This window comes from Phoxinus phoxinus (assembly GCF_949152265.1).
Source record: "Phoxinus phoxinus genome assembly, chromosome: 21".
NCBI classification, from domain to species: domain Eukaryota; kingdom Metazoa; phylum Chordata; class Actinopteri; order Cypriniformes; family Leuciscidae; genus Phoxinus; species Phoxinus phoxinus.
In genome coordinates this window covers 13543439-13562317 of record NC_136896.1, presented here as the reverse complement: position 1 = coordinate 13562317, position 18879 = coordinate 13543439, and the positions used below count along the sequence as shown (strand labels likewise).

The window sequence follows — 18879 nt, the reverse complement described above, 5'->3', positions numbered from 1 at the left end:
CGATTACACATACAACACTTTTATTTTGAATATTAAGACAATGAAGCATAAGCCAAGAGCACCAAGAGTGACAGCTACTGGTGAAAGAGGGGCATGTGGAGCCCCCAAAAACAGCAAACTGTAACCCAAAGTCAAAAAAATAATACAACAGAGCAACTTAGTAACAGCCTGGGAGTAGGGACCATTAACTGTACATAAGAGAGAATGAAGGAAAGATAAGAGAGAGGACATTGAGTGCGAGTAATTACATCGTACAGTACAAACCTTGGGCAGTGTATAAAAAAAAATTAAAACATAAGATGGTGAGAGACCGTGATATCCATGTCACTCCAGAACCATGGTGCATGTTTCAGCAAGTGTCTTGAGGGGCTTGTCCCAAAGAGTCCAATCAGAAATTCGGAGGCAGGTCATGGGTGGCGCAAGAGTCATCTTAAGTGTAATCATTGTCAAGTGTTGTCATCCTGGCACCCAGTCCTAAATCTCACCTTCAGCCCATTCAAACTTTAAGGTAACACAGTTACCTTGGTGATTCTTGTGAATTATTGAATCTGAAACAGATCCAGCTGAATTTAATACATGTCAGCACGTCTTTTATTTCTGTCAAAACATTGCTGAACACAATCTCCCTATAGTTTGTGTACAGGAACATATCAAACAATGAACAGAAAACGTTTCCTGTTGGTAATGTGCAAGGCTCTGCACACAAAATGGCTTGCAACATTCTCTCTAACATTTTAACATAGTATTATTATTTTCTAGAAGAAATTCTCCAGCTAGGCCATTGACAGGTAATATCGTGAGGCCGCACACTGCCAATCTAAGCCTTAGTATCACATCTGAGAATCATGAACCTTTCATCTTGCTTTGTGGCCTTCTGTGATAGTCTCCATCTACGCACATTAACATGTGCTGACCGATCACTTGAGTCAATCATACACCTGATGGACTACAAATATTTCATAATCACATTTAACTCTACTGTTCTGGTGAACAGATAAACAGCAAATCCAGACCGTAACAACTTGGATCCTAAAACAGGGGGGAATAAAAGCTTTTCGTTCACAAATTCTTCGTGATATTTTGATTTTTCTTTCAGCACTCAACAACAAACTTGTATAAAAACTCAAAACTAATGCATACGTTTGTGTTGCATTTTGCTTTAATTTGCTGCAAGATGCAAATTAACCAGACTGGGTACCACTAAAGCTGGGTTACTTGAGGAAAGGGTGAAGTATTTAAGAAAAGGCACTTCTGAAAGTTAATTAATCCATACAGTGAGCCAATTTGCACCTTTAGGGTCTAAACCTAGATCATTTTTTACTTCGAAATGTTTATCTTGGAACATTTTAGCAGCTTTCTTTTGTGAGAAAGCCATCACATTGACAATTTTTCACCAAACTTAAACCTTTGGTCACATTTATCTAGTTTCTCTCACACACCTTCATGAACACACTGCACCAACATCCTATGTTGTCGTAATGTGAATAGAATGATTGTAACCTGAAGACAATTTCAAAGGAGACCTATTTCTCAGACAACTCACATCAGTTTTCACCATTATAGCCAAGCCCAAGAAGATTATTGCATTTATGAAATTACTAATATTAAAAAATATTTAATTTTATATATGTGTGATAGCTATCCATTTTAATCCATTATGCCTTTAGTAAAACTAGGGACAACTATAGGGGGGAGAGAAGAGGCACCATGATCCTCTTCTCCGCCCCTATTTGACTGAGCAAATGCTCCACCCCTGATGATAATTGGTACACAGGTATAGGTAGGTACACGTCAAGTTTCATGGGTTAGTGCAGTGAGGAGTGTCTGGAGCGAAGCCAAGCATGACACTTTTACAGTTGAGCAGTAAGCAGGACAGCTGGCCCCTTCAGATGCCATGTCAACCTGAAACCTGCTTCACAACCATCATACAAGCCGAGGCTCTGTCTAAATTGCACAAATTTCACCCACACCCAACAGAAAGAGATGGTGTGGTGAGGGAGATCAAACCACGCAGTGGTTGCAGTGATGTCACCCCAAAGTTCTCTCCTCAAGTCTTTGAATTCTTCCCAGGATGATCCTGACATCCTTTCTTGTGCAAGAAAAAAAAAAAAAAAGACTCGATAGGATAATGTGCAGGAAGACGACTTTAAATGCATCAGGATAGACTGTGGATTAGTGTTGCCTGGGAGGAGCGTATAACAAACTTTTCATGTCAGCAGAAGTCTCATACGGTTGACTGAGGTCAGAGTCAGTGCAACACACTTACACACACACTTACACACACACACAAAGCTGGTTATATTTGCACTGTACTACCCTGCTGTTAAGGTGTTGCGAGCCTGAGCTTTGCATTTGGCAGTTCTACCTGATCTCATCAATTGAAAAGTCAGAAAGATGTGGGGATCAATAGTTATATCCCTAGCACTATTCAAAATACATCTCACATCAGCACCAGGCCCATGAAGAGGATGTCTAATGGTGTCACTGACACTCGAACGGTCATTGGAAAACATTTATTTCCAATTGGACCACTATTAGTAACAAATCCACTGAATGCACCATGATGTACTTAACGCTTTAAATGTATCTGCTCAAGTCAGCTGTTCCCAATCTTGGTCCTGGCACCCCCCCACCCCAGGAATCGGGAATCGCTGGCTTAAGTGATCGTATCTTTTTTTCAATTGGGGCAAACAGCACAAGAGTTATAAATATGTCCTTTTTCTCTATACTTACTATTTGGAATCCCTCATTGTATTCAAAGAAATTCAAGTGTGGATCTGACTGATTATAAAGTGATCAATAAGCTGGTCTTGGCCTAGGGGGCCAACAATGTGATTTTACTCCATGTATTAAAATCCCGAACCTTTCTCCTAGTCGCTTAAAAAAAAAAGAATCTGCTAACCTTATATGTACTAAAGATTATTCATCAATTATTAAAATCATTTAAATCAAGCAGGTCTCACAAAGCAAGTCAGCTTGACCCAAATCTGATGGCACTGACGGGGTCACCTCAAAACCTACTGTCCTGTCCTGTCTAGAGCAATGTGGGATAAACAAAGTGAGTGTAGAGTGTTTATTCCTGTATACAGGAGGGTGTTTATGCCTAACAACAATGGTCCCAGCATAGCAGGTTTATGTATCGCCTCTGCTGCACCCACTAACACAAGCACAGTTAAGTTAAAGTGCTCTTAATCAGTGCCCAACTTCAAGGGCACTGATAGACCATTCACAACAATACAAAAAAAGACGATACAGAATTAGTCACCCCCCCCACCCCTGTGCAATTAGTGATAGGAATTAATGATTACAAAACATATTGACAGCAACAGAACACAGAGTGTGAGTAACAATGTTTTTTGAAAACCAAGCGCTCTCACATCACACCACATCATGTTGTGCACCATCATCCTTATCGCTTCCCGGAAGCGCAAGGAAGCTAAACATTACAGAGCCCTTCTCTTCACTGCAGCGCATTCCCAAAATCTGTCTAGATACATAGTTTAAGGTCAATCCATGTTTCATGGATCTCACTGCCTCATTCTCCATGAGCAGGGTGAAAGCCTTTCTATTTCCTGCTCCAGAACGCCTCTAACCACGGAATGAGCACAGAACGTTACCATGGGAACCACTGACAGAGCACCATGAAAGCTAAAGATGATGAAAAAAGCTGGAAAAAGCAATATTTGAACAATATCTTTCATTTCCCCTCCCCTCAGAATTTGTCCACAATATTACTTTGAATAAACATTAACAATGCAATTTGAACGCAAGGGAATTAAGGGCAGGCAGGGAGGTGAACAGAAATGGCTATAAAACCACAGTCAAGCCGTGAAAGAGTGGAGGCTGCATCTGCAGATCCCCCTTAGAGCAGGGCCGTGGGAACCGAGGGAGAAGGGAAAATCTGACCAAGACCTCTGCTGTGTCATCCTAGTCCATAAGCTGTAGTGAAATGTGCACACTGGAGAGCCACTGTATTTGTAATTTCTTTGCTTGTTAGTGTGATGATAAAAAAAAACAAAAAAAAATGATAGAAGCTTATATATTGTGTTCAGTTTCAGGTCCCTCCTTTCATACCTCCACCCCCGAACATCCAACCCCCCAGAAAGAAATAAAAAAATTGTAATTCCTCCACTTCTGCAAAGTGCTGAATGGACTACTCCTGTTGGAGAGCTGAGAAGTATCTGGGCCTGCCTCACTTGGCCTTGACTGGCTCCCTCTCAAGCCAGCGTACACGCACCCTCTGCTTATAGTGATACTCCCTGAGGTAGTCCTGCAGAGCAGGGGGCAGTGGCAGTGCCCCGATGCCATCGTAGGTGATCCCATTGCAAATGGCAGCTCGAGCCAGGCTTTGCAGGCCAAATGGGAAGGTCCGGTGCAGAGGCACAGTGAGTAACGGCTCAAAGAACATGCAAGCACTAGGGTCCTTGTAGTGCTCCAAGAGGGCTGTGACGGTGGCTGCGTGGAACACGCAGGGGTCGTGTGCGTCAAAGCTGAAGTTGTGATTCCACTGCTCGATGCGTGCGTGCAGCGAACGGCCGTAGCGGCGGAAGCTAACGGAAAACAGATAGTCTTCTTGAGCTGAGTCTCGCAGCAGAAAGGTGCCCTCGGGCCGACCATCCAGCAGCGCTTCAGCCTCGTAGCGGTCCATCACACCCCAGTAGCAGGGAAGTGCTGTGATCTGCAGCAGATCTGGAACCAAGCAATGGATGTAGTCGATCTGGGTGTGCACTTTCCAAGGCCCCGGTTGCTTGCTGCTCAGGTGGCCCTCAGCTGAAGTGTGCCGCTGCTTGGGCCTGCGAGCTTGCAAGCAAAGAGTGGTGGTGTCGTCGTCCTCAGAGTCACAGTTAGCTGCTGTTGCCCCCTGGCTGTCACCTAGGCCCTCACCGATTCCAGGGGCCAGCTTAGGTCCCAGCTTATAAAGAGAAGCTAGGGGGGCTGTGATGGCCTCCACTGAGTGGATCTGGGCATCTGGAGGTGGGTCCACACCCTCCTCGATGCTGAGTCGCCTTCTTTCTCGCAAGCGCTCCTCCTCATCTTCCGGTGATGCACAGGCAGCACCAGGGGCATCCGAGGACGAATCAACTGCTGTCACTGTGACCGGTGCAGTGTGCTGTTTAATGAGGTGCCATTTTCGGGCCAGATCTGATCCTGGTGCAAAGGGGCACGTCTCCAGCATCAGCTCCGTAATTTGTATCTTACGCTTGGGTGGAGGAAGGTGAGTGTTTCGAGAGGATGCTCGCAATGGGAGGCACAGGCCCACTGTATCATGGATCTGCTGGCGTAGTGAGCGTGCTGCTCCCGACTCCAACTCCTCACGGCTGCTACCAGTCCCATGTCTGCGCCGAGACCGGCTCGATCGACAATCTGTGGTCTCCAGAGAACTCTGGGCCTTAGTGGAACACGAGTGTCTCTTCTTTCCACTCCAAGGTGCATGACGTGAATAAGAATCTCTGCGGGCTCCAAGGGGAGCACGAGCATCTTCAGTATCCTGCTCGACTGTGATCTCTAGTATCTGGGGTACATCCGCTACACAGTTATGGCCCCGTCGTGACACACTTCCGCTGGTCCTCCATGGCACTTGTGGGAGTGCTGCCACACTGCTAGAGGGACTGGCGGCCTCAAGTGTGCTGTCTCCCTGGGCCTTGTCCACAACGTGGCATACCATGTCTGTTTGCTGTTGAAGCTGTGGTGTCATTTCAACGCGAGAACCCCCATCTGTGTGGAGCAGAGATTGACATCCCCTCTTCAGGTTGCTCCACACCTTGCCAACCTTCTCCATGAGGTGGGGGCACCTGGACCTGGAACAAAAAGTCAGACTTCCATTAGCACATGATGACAAAAACCAATGAGATGGAAACCATCTAGTTACAAAAAACACAAGAGTGTGCATGTGGGTGTGAGGGACTGTGAGATATCAAAGGCTTAAGTGACTAAGACACAGTTTACACATCGATCTTGGGTAATCCAATCACAAGTTCATAATGCTAAATATAGGTGTTACATGTCAAAAAAAAAAAGAGTTTGCATTAATTGACAATTATATGCAAAAAGAACAAACAGTCTAACTGAATAAACCATGTTTTTAACAACAAATTTTCCAACATTTTAAAAGTGTCAAAATATTTATTAATTTAAATGTCCAAAATATAAAAGATTTACCAGTATAAAACAATTTATCAACATAAAAACGTAATGTAAAAAACTATTGTCCTAAAATAATAGCATATAATGTCTTTATTGCCTGCCTGTGTCTGTGTGTGTGTAAAAGTATATGCATGAGGATGGCAATGATGTGTCTTTTTGGTCTCATCTTCAGTGGAATTAAAAATATGTTGAATACACAAAACTGGAAAAGCCCAAACATATACAAATCAGAAGACATCACGTACTATTTTATGCATACTTCATGCAGTTACAGAGATCATGTGAAACATGCATCATTAAATATCAGTTAATATAAATAAGAAATAAGATATTAGCATACTCAAACAGCAATAAGCAGAGATCAAGTGAAACTTTTACTCATTACAACTAAAATGTTTATATTTGATGTGCTTTATCAACATGCAGTGACATTCACTCTATAAGAGATGCAATCACAAATTGCCACAGCAGACGCACGTCAATTCCAGGTGTATACAGCTATCTTTCTTGGTTAAAGGAGAATTCCGGTATTTAACACCTTGAGTCTATATTGTAGTTTGTTTTGGATGAACAAGAGTGGTGGACAACATTTTTTTGACAATGGTTCCTCTCTCGAGTTTTTGACTATAATAGAATTGGCCATAGACCCATTTAACATTGGAGTCAATGGGCATGTCCGAAAATGTCATTAAAACAGCCAATAATGTTCGTTTACAAAACTGTTAAACTCACCGAGTGGTTAGTGGTGTTCATTGATGATTATAAACAATATATCGTCGCAATATGATTCCAATCCGTTTATTTTGCTATAGTGGAACTATTTTTTCAGACACTTCACAACCGTGTAACTTCGGCTCAATATTTGAATCTGAAGCGTTAGCACACTCACGACCACTTGATGGCGATAACCGATGTTTAGGTCTCGCGGGACACTCACGGTCACAGTTGAGTTCAACTTCATATTGCACTGGTCAGTCAGTGGTCACATCTTTCAATATGGTAGAATTTGTGCGGTCAAACTGCGGTAAAGTTAACTGCTCGCTAGCCTTATGAGAAACGGAAGCGAGCAAAAAGACTACATCGACCAAATGTAAACAGCCCCCTTTCCGTTTCCGGTAGCGCATTTATATTAACAAGCACTCAGTCCTTCAACAGAATTCAATGGGATTTTACAAAATGACGAATAAAACACGACAGAAACTGTATTTCGCAACACTTTTTGTTTCTGGAACATCAACTAACATCACTAATCACTCGGTGAGTTGCACAGTTTTGAAAACTAATGTTAAAGGTTGTTTTAATGACATTTTCGGACATGCCCATTGACTCCAATGTTAAATGGGTCCATGGCCAATTCTTTTATAGTCAACTACAATACTACAATATAGACTCAAGGTGTTAAATACCGGAATTATCCTTTAGATGACCACTTGGAACCAGATCACTCGAGACGGATGTTAATACCAGGTGTAAACAGGGCCTAAGTGATTAAAGTGTTGCCAGGCAGACCCACTAAGACTCAAGGCCAGCGCTAAAAATGAACTCATGGAACTGCTCCCAGTCAACATGCTGCCGTGGGCTGAGTTACAATGCTGGTCTGGGCCTGTCTTTTTCTGACCTGCCATAGCAAAGCACTAACCAGTTAATGAACAGAGTTTTTGGATGAGCTCTGCAAATCATATCTTCTTTAATCATTATGTAGCCACTAAAGAACTTTTGATTTGGCTTTAATAATATTTTTAAAAAATAAAAAAGAAGCCGAACATCCGCATGAATTTGTATTTGGGATCATTCATTAACTGTTCATCCACTACTAGCAATTGTAAAATAACAATTGTTAGACCATGTTAAAATAAAATAGACCGGACCAATGTCAGAACAGGCCAAATGGGAGCCATCAAAAAGTCAGTAGTGAATCACCTCCAGGTAAAGCATGAGTTTAAGGATTGTTTGTGCTCAGAAAAACTAGCTTCTTTATTGAGCACATGTACTCTGGATGAAAACAGGATGAACTTTCCACCAATGAACACAAAGCAAGCTGTAAAAACCAAGTGCAAGTCTTTCTATGGAAGAAGAAAGCCGAGAGTGATTTAACCCCCCCCCCCCCCCCCACACACAAAAAACAAGAGTTTAAATTATTTAACGCAAAATATGTCACAACAAGAGAATACTGAACGAGAGAGAAAAACTTCAATAAATAATTAATGATAGTTCATCAAGTCTCCTGATAAAAAGAACAACAGAATGTAGGTCATGTGGGAGAAAGCTACAGTGTATTATTCACCTTCTCTCAGATGGTGGTGGAGAGGAAGAAGAGAGGTGTCGTGTTTACAGGCTGCTGGGTGTCGTGTAAATGCACTACATATTTGAGTTGGACCAATTATGACTGATACCAGTCATCGATTTTCTGTCAGCATGGATTCTGATATTGATCAGGGCTAGGAAGTGCAGACAAAGTTGTGCAAGATTTAGAACTGCATTTGAATTGAGGAAGCAAACAGGAAGCAGAATGCAGGTAAAGTTAAATACTTGAAATTGAAAAATTCTGTAAGATTTTTGACACTTTGCTTCTCTAGTTAAATTAAAGAATGTGTTTTAAGGCTTGACAAAGGCTTGTTTTGTAGTGTTGTTGTACTCCAGTCCAGATAAACCTGGACGATAAATCCAAACGCTGCTAAAAATATGGTCTTGGTCTCTGTCCGAGTTCAGTCTTTATCGGACTTGGACTCAAATCCATCAAGTCCCAGTCAGGACTATATTTTCTATTACCAGTCAAGAAAGACCAGTGGCCTCATGCATAAAACTTTACGTAGATTTCTTCCTAAAAGTGCGAGTACACACAAAAGTGTACAAAACAAAATTCCCCATATAAAGCCCAGTCAGCGGAAGATGTGCGTACATGCATTTCCACCTCGTCTTTTCCCCGAAATAACCATAGGCCTATGTCACCTACAACGCCTAGTTTTACTATGCATGTCCTCATGTGCATATAATTTCCATATGCCTATTCCGATCCACGTAATACCATGTTTAACGGTACAAGACATTAGGAAAATATAAATTACGGACTATAAATCCCATTTGTGCAGTCACATAACATTGCTAAAAATCATTTAGTATCCTTGTCTTGTTTTAGAATAAATATATACAAATATCCATAAAAAGCAAAAGTGTATAAAATAGGCCTACTTTTCATATAAGAGTTATGTATGCAATTTTGCCTAAAAGGTAAACGTAAGTTGATATTTATATATTTCAATAGAAACAGATAGTCCTTATAATTTTGCCATGTAAATACAATTGTCAAAATTGTGAAAAAAAAATCTCTAGAAAAGAGATTTTTGCTAAATATATGCATTGTATTACATTTTCATGATATTTTACTTGACCTGTTAGGGATGTCTTCATTATTTAATGTATGTTTGAATAAATCACTCATGAAAACAAACTAGAGTAGAAACAAATCTGTTTATATAAAAAAAATATATAAACACTGCCTTATGAGCAATTAAAATGTTTGTACAAACAAGTCTTCGCTATTTGAGCATTGATTTTTAAATAAGCTTTTTTTTTATTTAATTACATTTTAAAATGCATTTTCAGTACTTGTATTATTATTTTTTTCAGTTTTCAGCCAAGTGTGTCCTGAATTTTTGGTTTCGGCCCAGAATTTATTTCGGTTCATCCCAACAAGAAACCTTGTTGTCTTACAATCCTGTAGTGTGAGCTTGCCCTTAGTGGCCCGCTGGCCCCTAACGATTTAGTTGTACATTAATTACAGAAAATGGCTATAATTATAAACATAATTTATACGTTTTCATTTCTTACAACTAGATGATTTACAAGCTATATTTAAAAGAAGAAAGAGAGTCATAATACCCCTGTACTTTTAAACCCTCACCCTCATTCATGTTTCTTAGTACTGGACATGTTGACATTTTGGCTCAAACAGCATCTGCAAAAACCTGCTGCTCAATGTCAGTAAAACAAATTAGTGCATACAGCAAAAGCCTATTAACTTCTCAGCATCTTTATTCTGTCTTTTCTGCCCTTCTTCCCTATTGTTTCCCTGTCGTTGTCCCTTTCATAGCCAGTCTGAGAGCATAAAGGATGGCCATAAATCAAATTCAGTACTGTCAGCGCAGCTGTGGCGATAATATACATAGAGGCCAACAAGCCTGCCCTTTCCCCCAAACCCAGGAACCTTGATCCACTTCAAGAATGAACTTGCACTGCATAACATTTGTAAAACCGTGGTACAGGGTGGTCAGAAGAGTTCACGAAAAGGGGTCACAGAGATCATGAAGATGTGTTCTGTGAAACTATGAAGTCAAGGGTCTTTTTTTTTTACCAATTCAAAAGTTGCATACATATTGAAAACACTATTGCACAAAAAGTGTCGCGTGAGCAAAGTTAGCACTGGTGAAATGATTAGAACTGTGGTAAATTGATACTATATAACCTTGGCTTGGCATACCAGGTTGGGAGGCACACCGGAGTGAATGTAGATTACAGTCACAGTGCACTCTGGTCTCAAAGGCCAAATCTATCACCTTAAGTCAAGCACTTCCCAAAACACACCAGCTGGAGATCTTCAACATACTGCATTCTGAAACCCAACAAGGGAAAAGACCAGTTGCCAGAACTTTCCATCCATAATGTTTTCTTTCACTCTGCATGTGACACAGGGGAGGCTCACGTTTGGCTGTGGGGCTCCCTTGTGTGGCTAAGAGACAGAACCGCACCTCAAGAGCAAACAAACAAAACTATTTTAAAATATTTGGCCCAAAAACAGGTTTAGACAGCATATTGGCAAAGGAAGTGCCCCTTCCTCCTCAACTAAGTGGAAATCATACCTAAACAGCCAAGTTTACCATGGTGCATTTCAGATTACCCAAGAATTTGCAGTTCAAGATTGAATGACATGTTGAGAGTAAACATAAATACTTGTGTATATACATTCTTATTACATAAATTATTAATATTTGGATTTTGACTTTATAAATATTATGGAGCTCAGAAGAGATGCCCAGATGCTAAAGGAGATATTCAGGAGTCTTTAGGCAACATATACACTGTAAATCATAACACTCAGCATAATAATATAATTAATTAGTTTAAAGGGATAGTTCACTTTAAAATGAAAATGATGTTGTCATATACTCACCCTCAAGTTGTTTCAAACCTGTATGAGTTTTTCTTCTGCTGAACACAAAGGAAGATATTTTGAAGAATGTCAGTAACCAAACAGTTAACTGTTCCCATTGACTGCCATAGTAGGAAAAAAAAAATACTATGGCAGTCAATGGGAACAGTTAACTGTCTGGTTACCGACATTCTTCAAAATATCTTCCTTTGTGTTCAGCAGAAGAAATAAATTCATACAGGTTTGAAACAACTTGAGGGTGATTATATGATGACACCATTTTCATTTTAAACTGAACTATCCCTTTAGGTAGGGCAAACTTAAATTAAACAAACTTGTTCAAACAGATTAACTAGTATATTTAGAACTTTCTTTTTCTTTTGAGTTAACGAAACTGACACATTTTAAGTACCGTAATCTGCAATGTTAGATTTTTTTTTTTAAATTAACTTCTTTTAGTTTATACAAACATAAATTTAACTGAAACTGGGCTGGGATTTCCAATTCGTGTGGTTTGGTGTGTGTGTGCAAGATTAATGTTAAGTGGGAGATTTAGTTTCATGTTTTGCTATGCTAATTTAGAAAAGTTTTTTGAGAGCTCAGGTTACCTTCAAGTGGACAAGTGGAGCATTAGCTTGATTTGAGAATGGGTATTTGTAAAATGTTCTATATTGCCCCATTCAGCAATTGCTATGCTAATCAAGGCATTGTGTTACCAATTAGCAAGGTAGCAGTTACTGATTAAACTAATTATAGCTAGTTATGTGTCCACTACTAAAAATATTTAAGTTGAGATTACATGATAATATTAAGTTAAATGTCTGAGTTAGCTTACTCAAATAACTTAAGTTAAGATAAATTAAAATCTATGAGTACAACATAAAAATCTGCTAGTTCTGCCTAAACTTTGAATTTCATAACTTAAAAATTGAGGTAACTGATTACCTAAATTTTTTTTAGTTTTTGCCAACTCATTCAGGTTTACAGTGGAAAATGCTTCTAATTGAACACAAATGATTCCATTACTTAAGTCTAATACTAATACTAAAAGTCACAGTATTCGGATTGACTCCTTTTACTTCAATGAGAGCAGTACTTAAGCTGGATGAACTCCACAAGTCTGTCAAACTGATGATCACGCTCCCCAGCATGATTTCAGATTGAGCCAAAGAGTATCTTGTGCTTCAGTGGAAGAACATCTGACTATCTTTATAAAGGAGTTCACATTATCAATGTCACAAATTTGATTTCTTAAGTAAGCTATTAAAAATCCTGAAACTTTGTTCCCAGGTCTAAATAAGAATGCTTTTGGACCCCACTGTAAATAACACATTCAATTTTCTTACATTTTCTTGACAATATATTTCCATCTAAAAATCTCTTAAGTATTATATATTATAATATATATATATATATATATATATATATATATATATATATATATATTAATGTTCTTAATGGAAGTCTAGCTTTTTAGGACATCAAATTAGATTTGCCATTTTATGCATTTAATTAAATTACAAGCAAAAAAACAAAACAACAACTAACAATTGATTCCACCCTCCATACTTCTATAACCATACACTGAACCAATGACTACAGATTAAAATTAAAATAAATCTGAACTATTACATAATATTCAGCAAACCACTAAGCCAGTTTTAGTTTTAGTAATTTTGCCTATACACTTACAAAGTACATTTTAAACTTCAGCCTTACACTCACATACACTGCAGTAATTGAACAATGAGATGGAAGTTTGTGAGAAAGTACAGAAATACTATGAATAGCCTAGCTTTTTAAAATTGTACATTTAGCTACTCAATTCTTCTTTTCTACTCCTCAAATGCAGTTTAAATCAGGATATAGCTGGATTGCTGATTCAAACTGCATAAAAGTAGAATTATGTTTCCAATTAATTACCTAGACTCTGGAGGGCTGCCACAGACTAATCGGCCCACACAGTTGTATAATGAACTGATAAGTTTTACACTTCACATAACAAAAAACTCTAACCTTGTGTTTTGTGCCATTGAGTTTTATATGCATTTGGGAATATAACGGCCACTATTATTTTCACATATCTAATATTTTTGTGGACCACCAAAATAAAAGCTCAACTGCATTTTCCCACCAAAATAAAACCTCAAGGCTGTATCTCTTGCAAGTGAAGAAAATTAGGACAAAAGTATTGTATTGTAATAATGTAAAATATTATACTTAATAAACATTAATTTACATTTTTGTACAGTGCATTTGTTTTAAAATATATATGAATGTATTGGGGATAATAATATAAAAGTATTATCATTATTAATTATAGTCTAATTATTTGGCTTCCTAAAACACCAGAGTGAATGTAATGTAAATAGACTAAGGCAGTATATCACAACTAAAAAGAGGTTTGAGTACACTTTAAAGTCCAGGTACAAGTCAATGCAAAGACTTTTTACAAAATCGACACTGAACAAAGGTTGAACCTTCTCAATTTGAACTCTCAAAAGGCACAATATTGATGCATTTAACTTTAAAATGTTATTTAAAACAGCATAAATGTATTAACAACATTTCTAAGTACCTCTGTACCTATACCCGTTTAAATCCTCATTACTCTGCAGCTTACAGGACACTCCGCAACCGCTTCTGCTTTAACCAGTTAGAGCGTATTAGTGGATTAGTGGATCTGTTCTTCTGTTCCCCTTGTTCTACCACTGACCAGATGCAACAGGAGCGTCTGCGGATGAATCCTGGCACCAGATCACAAAACACCAGCCTGTTAAATACTATGCTATTCTCTGCTCAGCTTGGGTTTCTGCTACCAAGAACGCTAACAAGCCTTGCCCAGAGCTTCTGCTTCCTGGTAGCGTGGGCCCAGCCCCCTCTGTCCCCCCTCCCAGGTCTCACCGCCCTTCACCTGATACTGCAGCCAAATTCTACACCAGACATCTCTAGCACCCAAGCGCCAGAAGAGGAGGCAGTCCAGAGCAGCCCGCTTCGTCCTCATGCCGGACAGACTCTACAGTCATTTGAGAAAAAATATCCACGCTAAAATTCATGCCTGAGCTCTTCTGATAAAAGTCTGAGAACCACAAGAGATCGGGAAAGAGCCCCTATCGACCACATACACCTTCAGTAGCTGCGGAAACTACTTTATGTATAGTAAGCCCTTCTCTGACGGTACGAGAAAACACATGAAATAAGCATTTATATTATGCAAAGTAAAATTCGAGTAGTACATTAAGTGTAAAAGTCCTACTGAGAGTTTATGATAACATCCACGAACAGAATGGCAGACAGACAGAGTGGATTGTTCTTTCTTGCACAATAGATAAGATAGATATAGAGCCACTGCACTGGTATGTTTTACTTTAGGTGCTCTATGAAAAATGTGGCACTTCGTTTCAACACTACACCAGTAGTTTAAACGCTAGGAACAATACAAGCTAAAAACCATTAATAATAGGAAACCCATGCATTTTTGTATCAATATCAAACGTAACAGCATTAACTGTTTAAAAGTATGGGGACTTTGAGATTTTTTTTTGTGGAAAGTTATTAATACGGTTATTCAGCAAGGATGCAGTAAAATAATCAAAAGATCAACTAAAGAGACATTTTTTATGTTACAAAAGATTTATATTTCAAATAAACGCTGTTCTTTTTAACTTTCTATTCATCAAACAACACTGAAAAAAATTTGCCATGATTTTCGCAAAAACATCAAGCAGCACAACTGTTTTCAACACTGATAATAATAAGAAACGTTTCTTGAGCCCAAAAATCAGCATGATTTCTGAACAGTTTTTTATTGTAATATTTCCAATATTAGTTTTACTGTATTTTTGATCAAATAAATGCAGCCTAGGTGAACAGACTTGAAGAGACTTTAAAACTAGTTTGTGTTAGCTAATGCATTAATATTAAAAATGAGGGCTTATTGTAGGACTACAGTGGCACTGATGTACTTAAAGTGTAGCGAGGCAGCTTTCTAGGAAACGTCTGTTACAATGTATAATCCCTGCTCAAGACAACTAAAATATCTGGGCAGGCATTAACCTCTGCACACGGAAATATGCAAGCAGCAGTTTGCAGTCTCTCACTCTCGACTAATTGTCTTGCGTGTCAAGAGAATGTATCTGTGATACCCTGAGCTAGATTATATTTCAAACGCTTGTTTTCAGAATGAACCCACAATCTTTAGCACTGTGTCAGGAAGTTTGCAGACACAGAAAATGTTCCCAGGCATCCCAAATCTCCACAAACCACACTTTTTGGAAACCAGACCTCTGAAATACAGACCTTTGTAAATCTGTAGTTTTAAAGGAGGTTTTATGGGCCAGCTGAGGTTACACCACTGTGTATCTTATGCAACAATGGCCCACAACTCCCTTTTTGGGATAGATAGGCATTAAGCCTATATTGAGTAACATTTCAAACTTAAATACATTTGGATCAATGCTTTTACTCGTTTGAACATACATGCTGACCAGATTCAGAAATTAGACAGGGCAAATTGCCTCCGGAAGTTAGAAAAATATCCCAGATATTAATATGTGGGGGACATAATAAATATATCGGTCATCTAACATTTGACATATTTTATAATACATATTCTATGAGTTTCTATTAATAGATTTAGTATGGGTTTTGTTTCTCCGCAGACACTGTTGTGACCTGCAGCTGTCATATATCTGTCTCATAAGCATATTCTAGTGTTCAATGTCTTATATCTTGTATGGATCTCATATTTAATTTCATGACTTGATTCACACAATGGCCATAATTGTAACAGATTCAATTGGATGTTTTTGACAAAGGAAGAACATTTTACATGGTTAGAAATAAAATATGTTGCCCCAATAAAGGTAATATATTGCCATTAAACAAAGGTAATTTCGGACAATGGTCATGATGGTAATAAAATGCATGCTTGGTGTATTGGTGTCCAATTTATACAATTTATAATAGTTACATGTAAGAAATGTGTTAAAAACGACCTTTACCACATAAAAGGTTTATCTTGTTAACATTAATACTCATACCATAGAACTGAATTCAGGTTGGTTTTACTCAATGGCCAAGCATTTCTATTGTTTGACATGTCATGTAATTTCATGGGATGTCATGGGGATACACCTCAGATAAAACTAAATACTTTTATGTGCTTTAACATTAGGCCCATTCAAATAATTAGAGGTCATATTTTATTCACTGGTGTGCATTAAACCTTCGTGACAAAAATTATAGGCCTTTGCAATAACATTGCAGCGAGTCTAAGTTGGTATAGTAACGTTAGTCAATCCAGGCATTGAAATAGCGGTATTTTTCTATAACGACGTTAAGCCTTCATGATCCTCTCTACACTTTACCAGATATTAGAACTAACTGTACTGTACATCATGAATTATATTAATCCAAGTCTGTGCTTAATAACTCGATGTACGACATTTTAAATGTCTCTATACATTCCTCCTGGTAGTTCAACCGGCGTCGGACATTAGAAAAGGGGGCCGACTGAAAAAAAAAAAAAACTAGTTAAAAAGCCATCGAACATGCGCGATAACATATAATAATCGATACGCATTTACAACACACGGAGAGGTGAACTCACCGATCCTTCTGTCGTGCTCTTTTATTGCTTTTTCGGGTGTCTTCTTTTGTTTGCGAAAAAAATGCTACCAAGAATAGTCGGGTACATTTTCCCGAGGCTAGAGACGGTGGTGGATAAAACACACGGACGGGAGACTATTGGGACCATAACTGCGATATTCGAAAAGCAAACGGCACATCGATGTGTCGATTAAATCGTTAACATTTTATACTTTGTATTTACATGGCCTACGATCTCCTCATCCCGATGGCATTTCTTTCCCTGACGGCCGATATGGTGGCCAAGTGCAGCAGAAAAGAGAATCAGGAGAGGTGGTGGCAAAGCTGCTGTTGACTGACATCAAGGGACTCCAATTGCGCGAAGTTAATGTTCCGGCGGATACGGATGGGGAAAGACTGTGGGAGAAGCGTCACTTCCCCGCTCGAATTCCAGCTAGTGAAGGGATGTCAGACTCAATTCCGTAAATCGGTTCTTTTGAACAATTTGTTTAAAAGAATCGGCTCAAAATGATTCAGTCGTTCTTTCACGTGATTACCATAGGGGGATTAACGTTACGCCAATACGTGGACGTTTTGCAGTTTAGTGTTTCGTGTTTACGGGTTATTATTAATTGCATAAGAAAACAACAAATAATTATATAGCCTACTTTTAACTTTTAACTAGTAATATTGTATTTCAGTTCAGTTTGTTGCATCCACGATTTAGCTAATATAATTATAATTTACTACGTAGGCCTACTAAAATTAATTCACGTTTTTACAGGTTTTGCACGTTTTAATAAAATACTTGCGTCTAAAACGGTTTCATATGCTCATGCTGATAAAACTACAATGAAGATATGTTTTAGGTCGTTTAATTTGTAACATGCCTGCATTTCGGTTATTAAAGTAGGCTAATTTACTTTTCGCCTCATCAAATACGCGGTTCACTTTGTCTACTTAATCCAGACAGTAAAGCTTATCTGATTCGTTTTCGGTTTAGCCTGCGAATCAGGCATGCCCGAACAATTTGAGTTGTGAATCGTCGAGACAGCTGTGAACCGGTTCAACAGATGCATAAAAAGAGATCCGATTCAAAAGAGTGACTCGAGTCGTACAGGATTCATACATTACTAAATCCAGCCCACTGAGCCCAGACACAGTCAGACAGTAGGCTAGCTGTGATGGGCGACAGACAGCCTCAGGATGTAGCTGGTTGTTTGAGTTGAAATTATAAACACAAATTAACTGTCTGCTGACAGATATACTTGCGATCGGATCGTAGGCTAACTTGCATAACGTATTTTTATTCTTTATGTAGGGCGATTATGTAACTTGACTAGAGACACGAGCAACCACATTGACACCATATTGCATAGAAAGAAATCCGAAACAAAATTGAAAGATTACTTTTGAAATCATTCTACATTGGTTCTACGTCGTCGTGATAGGCTTCACTACGTTGAACCAATGTATAGATTGATTGGATTTTGTGTATGTAGGCGTAATGAAATCTGTTCTCTACTTTGTGGAAAAAAACTGAAAAAGTTGACAATTCTTTGACTGCTCTGGTAAGAGTATGAGAGAAAATTAAACAGTCTTGACTATCATGTGAGCGAGTCTCCCTTTATCCCTGGTTCCGTTCATTCAGTCATGTGACATGGGTTTATGTTGAGTGACAAAGGCAGGCTGTTCTTTAAAATCCCTCTGTAAACCAGTGTCAACTGCTGGCCTACAGTAAAGTTCATGTGTGCTTGGACTCTAAAAACCTCATTTTCATCTCCTTACAGTAGGCCTATACTCATACTCAGCATGTGCGGCTTTGATATTCATATGGCTTTTTTGTGGATTATAGAAGCATGCGACTTTAGAAAGTCCAAGTCAGCAATATTCACATGAACAAGATTAGGCAAAAAATGTTCTCTCCCCTTATTACTCATGGCAGTGATACAACAGTGCTCAGTACTTCTGTTTATACTTCTCTTCTAATTGCTTGATCT

General features: G+C 38.8%; 1 protein-coding gene across 3 annotated transcripts; it reads right to left on the bottom strand.

The window, feature by feature from the left end:
* Nucleotides 1-603: 603 nt before the first annotated feature.
* socs5a (suppressor of cytokine signaling 5a) lies at nt 604-17312 on the bottom strand. 3 transcript variants are annotated; one of them, XM_079595308.1, is made up of 2 exons: nt 16902-17312; nt 604-5798 (listed from the first exon to the last, which is right to left on the bottom strand). In XM_079595308.1, the coding sequence occupies exon 2, from the start codon at nt 5777-5779 to the stop codon at nt 4193-4195; it is 1587 nt and encodes a 528-aa protein (XP_079451434.1). In that variant the 5' UTR covers nt 5780-5798; nt 16902-17312; the 3' UTR covers nt 604-4192. The 3 variants fall into 3 exon arrangements, 2 of the variants coding, with proteins under 2 accessions (XP_079451434.1, XP_079451433.1); XM_079595307.1 differs by having other exon boundaries at nt 17124-17250; XR_013795653.1 differs by lacking the exon at nt 604-5798 and adding an exon at nt 14835-16804 and having other exon boundaries at nt 16902-17258.
* Between the last annotated feature and the right edge of the window lie 1567 nt (nt 17313-18879).